The 17,288-nt window shown below is 53.8% G+C and overlaps 1 protein-coding gene across 9 annotated transcripts in view; it reads right to left on the bottom strand.

The window, feature by feature from the left end:
* Positions 1-17,288, bottom strand: part of RANBP3 (RAN binding protein 3) — a 56,530-nt gene that overhangs the window by 15,678 nt on the left and 23,564 nt on the right. For 3 of the 9 annotated variants that reach the window (XM_069479758.1, XM_069479749.1, XM_069479740.1), the window contains exons 3-7: positions 16,261-16,464; positions 8,132-8,168; positions 7,932-8,018; positions 1,006-1,071; positions 312-404 (exon numbers count right to left, since the gene is read on the bottom strand). In XM_069479758.1, the coding sequence (XP_069335859.1) occupies positions 312-404; positions 1,006-1,071; positions 7,932-8,018; positions 8,132-8,168; positions 16,261-16,464 (487 nt within the window). Of the gene's footprint in view, positions 1-311; positions 405-1,005; positions 1,072-5,892; positions 5,965-7,931; positions 8,019-8,131; positions 8,169-13,108; positions 13,238-16,260; positions 16,465-17,288 lie in introns of those variants that run through there. The other 6 variants (XM_069479720.1, XM_069479729.1, XM_069479786.1 and 3 more) reach the window with 4 other exon arrangements.

Raw genomic sequence — 17,288 nt, 5'->3', positions numbered from 1 at the left:
CCCAGGAACCGGCCAGCTTTTATGGAGACAGAGAACGAACAAAGCTGGTTTCCACCCCCAGTCACGCTCAGCCCAGAGAGAGCTTCAGGGAGGCTGTGGCAGCGCTTCTCTCTCCTCTGCGGGGCTCACCAGGGGAGGGCTGGAGGGAACGGGCAGGGGTGGCTCATTTAAAGGATCACCTTCCCCGAGCTCTCTGTATTTCTGGGTGCATTCAGCAGTCACCTGTGTCGCGACACCGCTGTCCCGGGCGCGACTTCAGAACCGCTCTACCCTGCCGTCTGAGCCCAGGTGCCAGGGCCGCCGTTTCTTACCGGTCTGGGACAGCGCCTTCGGCTGCGGGGCTTGCAGCACTGCCGGGCGAAGCACGCTCCGCTGCTGCTCCTTCGGCTTCTGGCTCGGCAGACCTGGGGACAGAAGTTGGCTGCCTCAGGGCCTCCAGGCCCCTGGCAGAAACACAAGACCCCCCTGTCCCCAGGCACTTCACAGAAGACTGGCCCCTGGCAGGCTAGACTTTGCAGGGAGGAACTTTTTAAAAAACCTGAGGTCTTTATAGCTAGACATGCAGATTCTGGCTACTGTTATTTTTATATGTGATTAAGTGAAATTCCCACATAACTGATCATGTCTGCAAATTAATCCAGTTAGTACAGTAATGCAGTGAGGTGCTAGAGCGCAGCAGCTCTGCTAATCAGGGTTAACGCCTGGTATGCTGGGGCAGAATGCACTGGACAGACAGGCTGCACCAACCGCGCTGGGCTGGGCACATAGTCCACATGGCCCCCAGGCTGAGCCTGCTCCTGTGCCACCGCCTCTTCTGAGCACAGGGAGGGGTCCCGAGCTCCCTGGTCAAACTGCCTCTCTTTAAGCAGCTTTCCAGGGTGAGTGGGTCAGTTCACAGATAACCTAAAACGCAGGCTGAGCCCAGTGTCTGGGTGCAGCTGGGCAGAGAGGCCTGGAAAGGTGTCAGGAAATCATCCCCCCCAGCCCCTGAGTCGGCAGACCTACCTGCGCTGGGGGCCTGGCCATGGATCAGGGTCGGTGGCTTCAACCGGAACCCACTGCTCCTTTCCTCTAAAAGCACAAGATGGAGCATGAACAGCAGGCCTGCCTGGGGCGGGGCTGGGCTGGGCTAGGGGAGGAAGGGCAGGAGAGGGCTCTGGTCTTGGCCTCAGGGACCAACTGCGGCCTGGGGGAGGGGGAGGGGAGGGGCTGCAGGAAGGGGTGCCTCTGGGGCAACCGCTGACAGCTGACAGCGTGCTGCCAGAGTGAGGGGACCAGCCAGGCTGCAGGCTGAGCGCACTGAGATCTGCTGGCCTGCCCGGCGCTGAGACAGCCCTGGAGAATGTTGGGGAACCACAGAACCAAGGTTCCCAGGACCTGTGTCCCTTTCCTAGAGGACGAGTCTGTGGCGGGGAAAAGCCTGAGTAGTGCTTTTCCCAACAGATGTCTGGGAAAGGAGACACGCTTTCTGTGGTGAGAAGGCCAGAGGGAGCGGATGCCTGGCTTCCTTCCCCTTTCCAGACGTGCTGGAGAGCTCTCCTGGCCACCCGTGTGGAGGCCGGGTCTCCCCAGGACAGAGTCTGGGCTTACACACACAGAGCTGGAAGAGGACAGCAAGTGCACGGTGGCTCCCGGGATGGCCCGAAAGCCTGGCTTCAGCTCAGCTGCCTTTCCACGTGGATCCCAGTAATCTGTGTTTTGGTGACTGCGTCCACTGGTGGGGACGGCAGTCTAATTTGCTCTACGATAGAAGGACTGTCATAAAAGGCCTGTGACGCAGGCAGGCAGGCCGCTCCTGGACGCAGCTGTGAACCCAGCTGTCATGCTCAGGTCCAGCCCTTGTCAGGATGCAGGGCATAGATCAATTGCAGAAATCAACTAGGTGTCTACACACCAGCAGTGAACAATCCAAAAATGAAATCAAGAAAACTCCATTTTATAATAGCACCAAAAGCACTAAAATACTTAGGAGTAAATACAACAAAAGAACTATATAATATTGTTGGAAGAAATCAAAGGCTTAAATAAATGTAAAGGCAAAAACAAAACAAACAAACAAAAAAACCCACAAAACAAACAAAAAAACAAAACCCACAAAAAAGCGAAGGCACCCCATAAAGTCACATACTGTCTGATTCTGTTTAAATGAAATGTCCAGAACAGGCAAATCCACAGAGACTGAAAGTGGATTCTGGGCTGCCAAGGGCTGGGGGAGGGAGTTTGGGGAGTGAATGCTGATGGGGAACAGGGACAGGGCTTGTTTTTGGGGTGATGAAAATGTTCTAAAATTAATTATGTTGATTAATAGCACTGTGGCTATACTAAAAACCATTCAATTATACATTAAGACAATGACGAGAAAACCTAAAACACCTTTTCAGGCTCAACTTTCAGATACGAAGCAAAATCAAAGCAGAATTTAGAATGAGATAGAAAGACACTTCCCCTTCTGTGCTGGGGAGTAACACTGCTTTCCCTCGGCGACAACAGGATCCTAACAATTCTCACTACTAGTTAGCAGGAAGGGGCTGTGCCGCCGGATGGGCTCCCAGCAGCCTGCTGGCGGGTGCCTCTCCCGTTACAGAGCGGTCATAAAACCAAACTCAGGAGAACCAGACGCCACCATATGTTCCTTTTTAGGAAGGAAATACTGAATTACATTTCCAAAGCACAGCATTATTCAGAAGATGATTGGCAATTTAGATACATTTTTAAAAGCCGAGGTCAAAATTCACAATTGAGATAATTTCTAGAAAACCCTCAGAGCTGTCTTTCCAACGCTTACTTCTTGGTTGTAGATTGCTTTTCTACACTCTGCTGTGTGCAGAGCAACTCGAACCCTGATTGGAGCCCCCGGGCTGCATGGTGGGGCGGCAGGCCTGGGTGACTGCTGCCACTGCCCAGTCCACGGTGCTGGGACAGAGTCTGGCCCACTCTGCAGCCGCACAGGAAACCCAGCTGAACACTGCACTGAACGGACAGACAGACAGATAGGTATGCTGCACTTCTAAAGCGACCTGGGGACTCAGGGGACAGAAGGGGCCCAGGACAGCAGGGAGGTGTGTTCCCAGGGCAGCCAAACTCTGGAGGCCCCTGTCTTGGGCCCCACTCCACTAAAACATGGGTGGTCGCTTCTAACTTCTTCCAGAAACTTGCTTTTCCTGCCACACAGTCAAGGTGAGACTTGGGGCTGTGCAGGCCACTGCACTTAAGTCTCCCTGAGGCAGCCACATCCCTTGGAGGAGGAGAGCCCTCCGGAGAGGAAGAGGCTGTCTGCCCCCCAGCCCCCCTGCACCACTGGGGCTGCCTTTGCCCTCCTGGGAAACAAGTCTGAAGCAAGCCGGCTCCTGTCTGTGGGTGTCTCCGCGGGCCACAGTCCCTGAGTGATATCTGAAGGAAGCAATGCTCACTCCGCGGGAACCTCTGATTTAACCAGGAAAGTATATTGGAATTACACCGGGCGTGCCCCGGACACTGAGCCTGGCAGGAGCTGGGGGCTGTGCAAGGACAGTGCTGGTGCAGGGTGGGGCAGGGAGCGATGGGTAACACACCAAGGATGGAGGGAGCCATGTTCCTTACTGTCAGGAAAGAGAGGTAGAAACATGCCAGGGGGAAGCTGGAAGAACCCTGCTGGTCCTGGCTGGCGGTATCCACGTTCTCCAGGTCATCTCTGGAGACATAGAGCCACACAGATGGAGAAGAACATGTCCCCAGCTCTGTCCACTGTGGGTCTGGGAGCGAGGATGCACCATGACATTGTGAGAGCACACGGAGCCCCCAGATCTTGGTTTCTAAAGACCACTGTCCACCACACAGGACCAGGGCCCTCTGAGGAGCAGAGGAGATTCTAGGGCCGGGATAGGAAGGAGGATGATTCAGGAATCTCTGGCTGCAACAAAGTGAAGGCAGCACTCAAAGGAGTGGCAGGGACATGCCGAAGGACACAGGTAGCTCCTGACAGGGCCTCCGCTGGCTGAATGTGGAACAACCTGAACATTAAAATAAAAACTAGTGACAAGAGATCATATTCCACTGACTCAAACAGGAACCATCAATCCCTACTGACGTGATCAATCAAGGTGCACTAAGTGGGGAGAAAAGCAAGCTCTTCCGCCCAGAGAATGCCAGCACATGGATGCAGGGGGCTGGCGGGGTCAGAGGATCCCCACGGGGTGATCCTCCAAGTGACAAGTATTTCCAGCCAGGAAACATGACTGAGTGCAAAACCCAGAGGGCTGGAGTGAGATGGGGAATGCACTGTCCCCAGACTCAAAGTCTCTCTCCAGAAAATATCCATCACAAAGCATGGAGAAAAGTAATTTAACCTGGTGAAACCTGGCCGGCAGGGCCCCAACTGAAGGATCAAGGTTAACCCTGCCAGCAAGGGGGGCGAGTGGACATCGTGCACAATGAGGACGCAGCGTTGCTTCCGTGCTGTTCTCACCCGAGATGCCTAACTGGCAAGCCCACCCGGAAGGACTGCCACAGAATAGCTGGCATGTAAACGTTGAGGGGAGATGGTGGAAGTGTTCCTGCTGGAAGGAGACGCACGCTCGGCAGGACACAGGCCCAATCCCTTTGCTCTAAAGGACTCATGGGAACAATGGGGGAAATCTGATAGAGGCCTCAAGGAAAAGGGAGGGAGAAGTGCTTTATAATTCTCGAAGTGGTAAAGTTTCTCAGAATTAAAGCTAAAAAACCGAAGGCAGGCAGGCAAGGATTTGAAGTTCACTCTGCAGAACTGACTTGCTCACCTAGCAGACAAAGGTGCTGGAGAGAGGGGAGGAAGGCCGTCACGCACAGACCTCGGAAGTGACCGTGACATTTGCGCTAGAGCTTGACAGCATGAAGGAGGGATTGACGCTCGCGGCTTCAGGGATGGATAACCTGGATCAGGACCACAGGCCCTGCCCCGCTGTTCAGAACCACCTGCCAAGCAACACCCCAGCTACGAGGGACAACGTGCTGTGCCTGAGGACCTCGAAACCCAGACTCCTCTGCAGGACACAGCCAGCGGGTCAGCTCAGAACAGTCTGCTTCTGGCGTCAAAATGAACTTGACTGTTTGAAATGGTGCCATCAAATCACTCCTGAAAGTTACAAAGACTCGCCTCTTCCCTGACATCCACATCATGCCAATAAGGACTTATCTGGCAGAGCTTTTGAAGTCGGCAATGTATTTATATACGGCAGGTTGGGTTACAGAATTTGCGTTGTTAAACCTGCTCATTAAATGTTTTATGAGGAATTTCAGCCACGTGGGAGAGACTTTCAGGAAATCTTGGAGTTGGTTCTTCAGCAAAAGACCAAAAAAGGAAGGTTCCATACTCTTCAGAAGGGATCAAGCTGTTTTCCTTAAAGTTTTAAAGCTGTGATTAAACACATTTATCTGAACAGATCTTAAGCAATAGTAATTAATGTGAGAATTTAATACACAGAAAAGGGCTCTGGAAAATTGTACAAATGTCACAGGAGTTACCTTTGCAGTGGCACGGGGAGTGGGAGAGGGGAAGGGATTCTTTTTATTTCGGATTTACTTTTTTTTTTTTTAACAATATGAATGCATTACTGTAATTGTATAAACTTTTGAAAAATGAATAATACATCTCTCGAAAGATTTTTTTTTTTAAAGGACTTAAAGTTTCTTGCAACCAGACCCTACTCGCAGAAACAGGTTATGAAGCATTAGAGTGGTTATGAAGCCTTGCCTCACGTTAGATTTCAAATTTATGAGTGGAAGAGTTAAGGTAAAAAAAACCCCTATGAACTGAAAAAAAGAACTGGTTTAAAATGCCCATTCCTGGTGAAGACCTTATTTTTCCAGCATCAACTGCTTTTCCTCCCAGGAAAACCCCCCGGGACGGCGGGAAGACAGAGGGACACGAGGGCTCACCTGGTTCTGAGTCAGAATTGCCTGCAGATGACTCGCAGAAGGTTGATGGCATAAAAACATTGTTTTTTGATACTGTAGGCAGGGAGGTGCAGGCAGGGGAGGGAACAAGAGGAAAAACAGCGTGAGTAGGTGAGTAGGCGGGGTGGACACGCAGGGTCGATTCTCAAGCCCCAGTGCGGGAGGGGATAGCACTCCCTGGATGGGGCATTCAGGCTTTCCTGATAAAAGCAAACCCCACAGCTCAGTGAGAACGGGGTCTCCACCCAACGGCCTTTGTCTGTCTCATGGCAACTCCATCTACTGGGGGCTGCTTGTCTTGCCCTGACACCCCTGCGGGGGCAGCCAGCGGGACAGCAGGAGGGCAATGGATGCTCCACGCTGCGTGGGAGGCTGCCCCCCACCCTGCCCCCAGATCTTACTTTATGACAGCAACTGCCCCCGGGGTGCGGCCACCAATAGGCTTCCACAAAGGAGTGGAGCTCAGAGGTCGAGAACTAAGCCTGAACGCAGTGAGAGAGGACAGAATGAAAAACACCTTCCATGCTGGCACTGCCCCTTACATCTCTAGTTCCCCTGACGACCGACAGCTCAGTATCTCCTAGGTGCCATCGCACTGGAGGGGAGGCAGAGGCAGTTTTTAGCAGGCCACGGAGGGAAAAGGATTGGCAGCTCCCCGCCCCTTGCTCCGCCGCAGCACAAAAAGGCCACCTCTCCTCTCTGTGGGGCCTTTGGACGCATCAAGCAACCGGCGAGTGGGGAGGGATAAAACCAAAGACCAGGAGGTGGGAGCTCCCCATTCTATGGGAACACCTGCCCTCCTGCGCAGACGTCACCTGGCCACCTGTGCAGAGGTCCTTTAAAAAAGGATGTCCACTGCAGCCTGGACTGCAAACCATCTGGACAGTTCCCCAGTCACGCAGGGGAACCTAATGCAGTTGTGAAAATGGCTGTGGCCATGTCCCAAGTCAACATCAAGGGAAATGGACACGAAATAAAGAGTGTCAGAGGGATGACTGTGAAAGGACGCTGGCTTTCTACACTGTCTGCTCCTGTAAGGTCTGCGTGACTTTTGTAAGCACAAACAACTTTCGAGAGTGTTTTCTCCTTTACAGCGATATCCTCAACGTTCACAACTGTCAAATGATTGGCGTGAACTTCCCAAGGATGACTTTCGGGTTGGGTAACTGGAGAACCTCCCTGATTACACGTGCGTCTCCACCTGACACCAGACAGCTAAGACAGAGAATCTGAGACACGCAGAGTGAAGTCAGGATGGGGAAGGGAGAAGAGCCCTGCGGTGTTCACCCTTCGAGCTGCAGAGGTGTCCCCTGGCTGGCGGCTGCCACTAAGTAGCCCCAGCGGCTCCCTCTGCCCCTGGAACCTGGCTCTTTGCACCTGTACCAGCCTTTGTATGAGACCCCGGGGTGACCTCCATGCACGTGCTCAGGCCAGGCCTCATGTCCGGGGCCTCCAAGCCCTCAGGCCCAGCCTCCTGTGCAGTCTGAGGGGGGCCCACCCTTCCAGGCCTCACCAGCCTCCCTCCTTCTGGGAGCTCACGGCATCACACCCAGGTCTACGCTGGGACCTCATGGCCTGCCAGTTACTGGGGTACGTGTGTGTCTGGGCTGTTTCACTGGACTGCCAATGCTGGGCACGGACTGGTCGGGAGAACACCCCACCCCTACAACCTTCAGTGTGTGGCCAGCAGCCTGGGAAAGAAGAGATGTAATTAACGGTCAGAGGCCCCAGCAGGGTTTTCAACAGTGAATCCTTTCCCTCCATTTCAGAGTGATGATTTCTTCACAGTCTTCCTCAGGCCACAAAGTCTCACCACACCGTTAGTGTCACTGATTCCAGACAGGGGACAACTGCTGCTACATTGTGGGCAAGCTCTAACCTCACTCCTGACGGAGACCGAGCCTGGGGTTAATTCTAGCTGGATTTGGGCAGGAGACAGAGGACGGATGAAGGGCACGGGAGGGCAGCAGTGAGTTTCTAAGCACACATGCTTTCATCATTCGCTAAGTGCGGAGCATTACCTGGCTGCGTGGGGGGGAACTGGGTTAAAGATGACGTTCTTTCTCGCTTGACAGGAGGGCAGTAATTTCCATCTTCCCGGTCAGAATCTACAGAGGAGGAGGAGGAGGAGGAGGAGGAGGAGGAGGAGGGGGAGAAAAATCAGGTTACTTCCGCTTTTACAACTGGTTAAGATGGTCAAGCGCGCTAGATATTTCCTTACCTTCTCCGCCTTCGGGACTGGAGCCTCCGGCTGATCTCTGAAACAAGACCACAGCAGGGTGGTGAGAAAGCGCCAGGCTAACGAAAGTACACAACTCCCAGCTCCGTACCGACGGCCCCTGACATGCGATGATGCTGAGGGCTAACTCCCTGCACTCAGCTACCCGAACCACAGGCAGAATTTCAACCTAAAGCTCAAAAATCACCTCTGCTGAACCTCTGTATCTGGCCTACCAAACCTGGTGCCAAGGAGAGCATTTACAGCATGAGGATCAGTTTCTGTGTCTCCGTAGGTTACAGCTAACTGCCCTGCCACCCCCAGACTCAAACCCAGTGAAACTTTATCTGGCCACAGTTCATTTTGCCAAGAGCTGAAAATCAACCCTCCCTGCTATGAAGAGCCACAGGATTGTTTGAAATGGTCGTATAACACCGGATTAGAGCGGTTTCTGTTCTTTGCCTTGGAACATTTTATGGTGCGGAGCCCTGTCTAAGGTGGCTATTATTTCCAGAGCAAGTGAGAGCTTTGGGCCAAAGCCCCCTGCAAAGCGCTCAGACCATAACCATCAAAGACAACAGCCCTATACACAACAGCACAACCACAAGCTCAGAGAGAAAAGGGCTGAAGAATTTCCTACTTTACCAACCTTCAGTTTTAGAATGTGAACAACTAAGAGTGAAGACTGAAAATGGGTAGTGTACACCCTCTCTTCCCATATACGACCCCTCACGTGTGTCCCGTCTCAGAATACAGCAGCCAAGAGCAAACTGGCAAGTGAACGTCCCTCTGCCTGGCGTACGAGTGAGCAGAAGAGCCGGTTTTCTCATGTTCAGAAAAGCTCCTCAGAGGTCAAGTTTAGCCAAAGAGAGCCGCCCACCTCAGCAAGCTGTGAGGGACTGAATGAGACGATGCATGCGAAGTGCGCTGCAAACTGCAGAGTGCTGTGTGGAAGGGTCACTGCAACAGATAATATTGGAGGTTACGGGACTGGACAAGCACAGACCTCCTAAAGGAAAGGCCTAAAGCACATTTGTCCATAAGGGGCGGTCAGTACTCTTGGCTTTGCAGACCACACCTTGGTCTCTCTCTTTGTCTTTATAATCATTTAAAAATGTAAATGTCATCGTAGCTTAGTAGGAGGTCTCCTCAAAGTCACACAGCTAATTCGAGGCAGTAAGAAAAAAATCCTAACCAGACTTTCTGCTCCCCGGTGAGAGCAGAGCACTCAGGTTTGTGTCACACAAGCAAGCCTGGGCTTCTTGCTTGAGGCCTGTGTTCCAAGAACTCTTTGGAAATGGTTCTGGGGGACTGTCTGTGAAACGAGGGCCAGTTAGCACCATCCCCATTGTGTATCCGGGCAACTGGGAGGCTCAGAAGAGACCACAGCCAGATGGCTTGGGAAACACAAAATCTTCCTGATACAACGGGGTGTTTCATTAGTCTCTGGGCAACGGTAAAAATACCAAGTCCAAAACGAAATAAAATGCTCGTGTCAAGTAGGCTGGCCCTGGCATCAGCACCGAACGGTGGCTAGGACATGGCACAAAGGCTGCTCCGTCCTCGCCACATCTTGAATGCTTGTAGAGTTTAGTCAGTTTACCGGCTCTGCCGTTTCCCAGGTGTGAAGCTTACCTGGCCCAGGCTTTGGTTTCCTCACTTGGAAAGGGGATGCTGCCGTGCCCCCTTGCAGGGGGGGCTCAGGGCTATGTCACACAGCAGGTCACATGCTCAGCCCAGCACCAAGGCCAGTTGCCAGGCATTATTACAATGTCCACCACTCATACCTGGATGTGGCCAAACTCCCAGCCCTCAGGCCTTGTTGGGGGCAGAGCTTGGGGGGCGGGGTGCGAGTGGGAGTCAGGGACGTGAACTGAGTCCTGGGTTATGAACAGCTCGCCAAGCCCAGGACTTAGTGTGGGGGATGGGACACTCAGGCAGTGCTTTGATTCCACAGATGCCAGCACCTGGGGTTGCACCTGATGATGCAGAGCTATCTCTGGTATATCACCAGCACTCCTCCTTCTGTCCCTTTCCCCAGGTGACATCAGTGGGGAGCAGACTCCAGGTATCGCTCACCCTGATACTTAGCAAAGGTGAGAGAATCGAGGGATGCAGCAACTGCCCAGCCCAGCTGCTGAAACCTCCACCCACCCAGCAGAGCCCGGGCATCCCACCCCGGGCTAGCCACTGCCCCAGACCAGCCCTTAAGTCAGCTGCCCAGCTCTGGCAGCTGAACAGGACACATCCTCCTGGGCGACTCCTGCCCTCCTGAGCCCTGCAGTCTGGCTGTGGCTTCTGAATGCTCCGTGCAGCCTCACCTGTCCTCCCACCCACTCCTAACAGCGGGCCCAGCATGGCCTCATGCCCACCCTGGGGCTCTAGGCTCTCCTCTCCTGTTTTAATTCACTGAGCATCTCAACTGTACCAAAGCCCTAACACGGTGGCCTCCCAGGTCCTGGGGGATCTGCCCTTTCCTGAATGACCTTTGGGACCTGGAGATGGTCATCCTCTCTCTGGCCTCTGCAGAGGACCTGCTCCCTCATCCGATGACGTCCTCCTTCCACCTCAGATGAGAAGGATTCCCTCAGTCATTGTGATCTACTGCCCCTCACACTTCTCCTTCGTGGCTCTGACTGCAATCCTGGGACTTGGGTCAGGGTCCCCCACCGGACTCTTGAGTTCCAGGAGGGAAGTGGTCCTCACACAGGGGCTCACTTGGTACTTGCTCAAGGAAAAGACTCGGCCTGCCAGGCACCCGGCAGGCCACAGAGAAGCAGCACAGGCCGTGGGAGCCAGGCACACAGTGACACCCACAAGTCTGGCCAGCAGCCCTGACAGCTGACAGTCCTGCTCGGGACACTTCCTCCTTCACCACACTCTCGGGAGGTCTGGACACCTAACTCTCTCTGATCCACTAGGTATCTGGGTTAATTTACACATGTGCACACTTCCTAGTCCTTCTGATTTCTAATTTCATTCCACTGCGGTTGGAGAACATACTCTGAATGATTCCAATCATTTTTCTACCCTGCAGAACGTCCCGTGCATGCTGGGGAAGAACATGCAGCCTGCTGCTGCTGGGTGGGGAGTTCTGCAGGTGGCTGTGAGGTCTAGGGCTGTTCACGTCCTCTACTGCCAACCTGCCCAGATGTTCTCCTGATTACTGAAGGTAACTACTGAAGTCTCCAACAGCTACAGCGGAATCGACTATTTCTCCCATCAGTTTTGTTAGTTTTTGCTTTGCATATTTAGGGGCACTTTTCATGACACCCCACACTTCTCAGGGATCCAAGACTCAGGAGCTGAGGCCTCTGGGGCTCCTGCCCAATCTCTCTTGCTCTAGAGGTGACTCTCGGGGCAGCCCAGAGAACACAAAGTGCTCTGGATTCATCCTTCCTTCGCCCACCACACCCAAGCTACCAGCAGGTCTGGTCAGCTCTAGCCCCCAAGAAGCATCTGGAACTGACTCTCTGACCCCCACCCGCCCGGCTCCTTCCCACCTCCCTGCTGCCCAGGCCCACGCAGCGGCCCTGGACCCTGGGGCCTGACTGCTGACAGCCTCTGGTGGCTTCCCGCACGGGGGCCCCTTCGTCACCACGATCCAGCCATGCTGGCCCCTTCCCGTTTTCTGAACATGTCAACTCTGTTCCTGCCTCACTGTGTGCTCCTCCCATAGCTCGGGGCGCTTTCCCTTGGGCTGTGTCCACTCCCTATGGCACCCCAGCCCCTCCAGGGCCTCTCCTACCCTGTTCTGTTATGTCACAATTGGAAATGATCGCAGGGGTCTGTCCGGCACGTGTCTCCCACTACAACACAGCTCATACACCCAACCCCCGGGGTTCCCCTGCGCAAAGGCACTCGGTGAGGATTGGCTGCCAAGATGGAGCCCACATCCTCTGCTCTGTCCCTTCAATGACCCCGAGATGAGAGGGGGCCTGGCTGGACAAAATTCAGCTGCTCCTCAACCCCTGACCCTCAAGAGACCCTCTATTCCAAGCCCCAAATCACTTCTAAGAACCTGCCTGCAGGAGGACGGTTGGGAAGCCAAGGCCTGAGCTAGGCAGAACACAGGAAGATCCCTGTCCTGGGGAACCTTCCAGATACTGCTGGAACCTTCAGTGGGGTCTGAAACTGCCAACCCAGAAGCAGTGAGAAAGAACACACCCTGTGGACACACTGGCTCTCCTGGAATCCTCACCAGCTCCAGTGTGAAGTGCCGTCTGCCCCTCCGCCCTGCTGGGGCCTCCCCACCTGCTGCCCTGCGGGGAGGCAGGGCCTCTCCTCTCAGGAGGAAGACAGTCGGAACGTGCTGTCTTCCTCAAAGCAGGAAGAGGTCTGGGGTGCAGGAACCCCCTTCAAGCCACATGGCTCCATACAAGGCCAAGGCCAGCTCTACAAACATTTCCTATTTCCTTGAGACACGGCAGCCCAGTGGCTGGACCTGTCTGGGGTCAAGGCAGTCTGGGGGACACCCTTCACTCCAACCAAAGCAGTGGGTCCTCGGGGGTCAGTGGAGAACATGCCTGGGACACATGTGGGGTCAGATCCCAGATGTCTGCAGCCTAGAGCTCAAGAGTCACTGCCACGGGGACTTGCACGAGGAGGACTCTAACAGTAAGTTCTGAAGACATGTGCCTCTTGGGGAGAAGTGAGGACAAGAGCAGGGTGGGGGGCCCCATTTCTTCCTTCTCCGCTTTTCCCCAAACTGGACTCCACCACAGTAGGGGTCAGGACTTCAAGACAACACCCGGGGAATGCTGCTGGGTCAGCAGCCATTTGGGATACCAGGATGAAGACATCCCAAGTTAATAAACAAGGAAGCAGGAGAGAAAGGTGACCCAAGATCACCCTTCAACTTCTACTCTCTCACATCAGGACAGCATGAATGAACGAAGCAGGCTCAGAGAAGAGGAAGAAGCCGTCCAGGGTGCCCGGCCACGGGCTGGTGAGGCCCTAGCAATCGCAGCAGCCACTCACCATGGGCTGTGGGCTGGGTGGAGGCAGGAGCCCCAGCCAGCTCTCCTCCCACAACTCCACGGCCGCGGGGGAAGCAGCTCAACACCGTGAGGCGCAGGAGTCCTTGTCGCCAAGCATAAGATGGGGGGGTCGCACCCAACCCTGAATGGGAATGTAGAGGTGGGAGGCATTTATTCTTCATATAAAGGATGGAATTGGCCCACACCAAAACCACGGCTCTCCCGAGGCTGCCTGGCATGACCTCGAGGAAGACAAAGCTGCCAGGATGGCCCTGGCTGGAGCCGCATCTCAGAAGCCGATGCTACAGACACAGGTAGCAGGCAGGAACGAACAGCACTGTCTACCAGACCTCCTGGAAGAGACCAGAACGCGAGGCAACCATTTGGCCCGACAGAGGCTCAGTGAACCTGTCGGGACCGACGACTTAGAAAGTAAACTGTGGGCTGAGTCAATGCTGTTTATTCTGTGACTGGGGCAACCGGTGCAGAGATTCTTGTCAAAAAGGCAGACACTGAAAAGCAAAAGAGAAGCAGCCCCCGAGGTCTGAAAGTTGAGGAACGGTGAGGGTCAGATCCTGCGCAGGAGCTGAGCGATGCAGGGAAGCTGTCTAGCCAGAGGGGCTCATTCCAGAATCTTCTTCAGCTTCCCGGTAGGTCTAATAAACAGATCTGGAGCTCAGCAGTGCCTTGGCACGGAGCTTCAGTCCAGCACAATCCCAGCGGCTCGGAGTGAGCACTGAGAGCTGCCTGCCTTCTCCGGATCACAGGGAGAACTTAATCTGGATGTGGTTTGGTCTTCCTCAAACTGTCTTCTGAGAGCCAGGAAGTCTGATATATGGAGACTTTTTCCTGGTACCGAGTTGGCTGTGGCCAGAGCTCTGATGAGAGTGAAAGATGATATGGCCCCTTTATAGGCAACAATTCAGCGAGCCACTATTTATCATAAACAACTCTCGGCTGTACATTCCCCCTGGGGACCGTGGAATAAAGAAAATGGACTAGACGTGACGGGTGAGACCCACTGGGTAACCCGTGGGCGGTTTCCTGAACTCCAACGTGACATGGGGCAATATCCAAATCTGTCCTGATGCACAAGAAAATAGCCCGAGTTATCCAAAGAAAAATCTCAGCCCAGGAAGAAGCTGGGATCGGGCTCCATCTGACTTGATTTATGGACTAATTGACCTCAAATAAAGTTTCCTCTGCTGAGCTTGCCCAGTCAGTAGAGGAAGCCGGGGTTTTTCTGCAGAGAGCCCCGAGGGAGTGGAGCCTTGGCTGGCTCAGAGCTGTCACCAAGCAGTGTGACGGTGGTGCTCCTGGGACTTCTCAGACGAATGCTCAAACCGAAGAGTGTGTATGTGTGTCACATGCACAGTGTTCAGTACTATGCCGGCACATTTACAAACTGCCCTGTGAGTCCCCCAAACCCGGCCCTCTCCCATGGGGACTTAACAGCTCCTCTCGAGGCGCTCTGCCCTTGTGCGTCACCTTTCATCTGCCAACGTGGGGACTGCTTGACTGTCTCAGGAGTAGAGCCTCTGATCCAAAGTCCCTAAGAATCAAGATGGTGAGTTCTGTAGACACAGGCCACCACCTAGGCTGGCCGAGCCACACAGCAATGCCTGGACTGGCCATGGGCGGAAGGTGAGGCTCCCTCAGGACACTTCCTGTACGGGCCTCTAAGAGAAGCCCGTATGCTCTTGAAGAGCAGTTACTGTCACAAAAGCTCTGTGGTCTACCTGTCTCGTCTGCTACTCTCATTCTGAAACCTGCCACCTCTTCAGCGGGCCCAGACGAAGATCATCTGTTCTTAGAGGGCTGACGACAGAGAACTGAGAACACCTTTCCTGGGCCCTTGAACACCAAAAGCCCCATAACTCACAATATTGGACTCCAGAGATGGTTCCAAGAGCTGCTCTCCCAAGAAAAAACAAAACAAAACAAAACAAAAGGCCGACCACTTCCTAATTTTCGCTCTGGCGGCTCTCACGCACTCGAGTGAGGGACGCGCTCCCAGCGCACTGTGCTGCAAGTGTCTCCTGGCTGGAATCCTCCTCCTGGCTTCTGAGCGCATCTCGCTGCCCTGAACCCACCTCTGTGCCATGAAGGATGGCCCCTTTCCCCCAGAGACTCTGGCATGTGGTATAGGCTGCTTCCTCTTTTCCCACGATGCTTCCAAAATGTAGGACTCCAACCTACCTCTGGCTGAACACCACTTCCTGAGAGTCCTAGGGTTTGGTGGCCGCAACTGAATTTTATTTAATGGTTTTCTTAAACAAACACGGGACTAGTGTGTGGTAGAGGGAATCGCTGAGGTCTGGGACCGTGCCACCGTGGGAGGCTGCCTAGGTGTTTAGGATGGTAGAGCAGGGCCCTCTGTTTTCTTGTTAACAGTCCTTTCTCCCTGTCATGAGAATAGGGGTCTTCTGGCATTAGATACCTAGAGGATGGAGTTTTCAATCCTGAATGTAGGATGATGTTTACCTTTCCCAATTTATCAAACTTCAAAAACCCAAGACATTTCTTGTTCTTGAGAGTTCACAATCTTCTCCACCTATAATCTTCAAAAGCCTTCTTAATACAAAGATAAAGGGCTCAAGGGATTCCCTCTGGATTCAAAGGAAGAGTCTTTTCTTCTTCCTGCTTTGATTGAAGACAAGCAGTTCACCGCCTAACCACAGTCCAAACACAATCAGTCTCGTAAAGCAATCTGTGTTAGACAACGCCTCTCCCTATACAGCAAAGGAAGCCTTAGCTTCTTGGGTTTCTGAGACACTGAACTCCAATGCCCAAGTTCAGGGAAAGGAGAAAGAAAAATGGCAGGAGGGAGAGGGGTCGAGTTTAGTTTGCAAGGTGCTACCCCACCACTCAGTTCCTCTTCTGACCCCATGTGTCTCTTTAAGGAAATGGGACTCACCCCTTGCGATGGGTCCATGTTCCCCCAAGAGGAGAAGTCTACATGGAAAAGGGGACTCAACCTTTCCTGACTTTTCAGCAGCACAGATCAAAGGGAGATGAAGGAATCCCTGTCCTCTGTTATGTTACCGTCAGCTGCTTACAATTATCTAGGGCCTGGATCCAGGGACCCGAGGGAAGGGGCGTGTGGGTCTGGGCCCCCTGGGCAGTAGGAGTGCCAGGTAGATGTGGACTTACCCCTGCCAGTTCTCGCGGAAAAGGAGGAAGCTGGGCTTCAGGAGCGGGAGGCGGAGGAGTGCTGGCGGAAGTGCTAGCGGGGGGAGGAGGTTCTAGGGCATGCTCACCAGCTGACTCGGGGTGACCCGTGCCATGGTGGGGGGCCTCAGCCTCCCCCCGAGGCTCCTCTCCCGAATCCGACAAGTCTTTTTGCTCTGCAGAGGACTGGGAGCAAAAAAGACAATTTTCCTTCAATGTGAATAAAGGCTGCACCACAGGACAGGGGAGGGCAGGGCTGGGTCACAGAGCTAGAGGGGACTTGACCTCCAGGGAAAAGGCGAGAGCTGCCTGGGTGGACGGGCCAAAAAACCAGGCACATGCTATTGTGTTTTGCTCAACAAAACCGGCCCTCCTGGTTGACAGAAGGGAAAAATGAAAGTGGGTTTGGTGCTGCCTGACTCTATGAGATCCTTGTTTTCAAAACCATGGGTGGGCCTGGCATGGAGCTACTCTGCTTATGGGCCTCCTGGAGGAAAAGCCCTCTTGGTGGCCAAGGAACAGGGACGATTATGCCAAAGACTCTTAAAATCCCTACGGGCCAATAACACAACCCCTCAAAAATACTGAGCAGGGGTGCTGGCCCTCTGCACTGCTGTGCTGGAGCAAATGGGTCGGGGGAGATGGGCCTGGGCCACCATGCAGTTCAGAGGAAGCAGGGAGTCCAAGGTCAAAGGTGTCTGCATCTCGCTAGTTCTCCCCGCATCTCTCAGTTTGTTCTGCTTGCACCTGAGATGGAGAAAGTGCTTTCCTGCCTCAGTGAGTGCAGATGTGGGGTGACAGAGACCCTGAGAGCTGGTGTGTGGATCAGTGGGCAGGAGTTCAGCTGCAGGGGGCCAGGCACATCAACGAGAGCCGGGGCTGGGATTCTCCCAGGCACACCCTAAACACCTGGGCAAGGGGTTATTTGGCAAACAGCCACAGTGAGAGCAAGCTGGTTCTCGAAGTCTTCCTCCCCAAGTACAACACCCTGTCATCCTTTAAGGTGGTTC

The sequence above is a fragment of the Eulemur rufifrons genome, chromosome 2, assembly GCF_041146395.1.
Source record: "Eulemur rufifrons isolate Redbay chromosome 2, OSU_ERuf_1, whole genome shotgun sequence".
In the NCBI taxonomy this organism is placed as follows: domain Eukaryota; kingdom Metazoa; phylum Chordata; class Mammalia; order Primates; family Lemuridae; genus Eulemur; species Eulemur rufifrons.
Note: the sequence above shows the minus strand (reverse complement) of the source record. Positions and strands in the feature narration are given on the sequence as shown.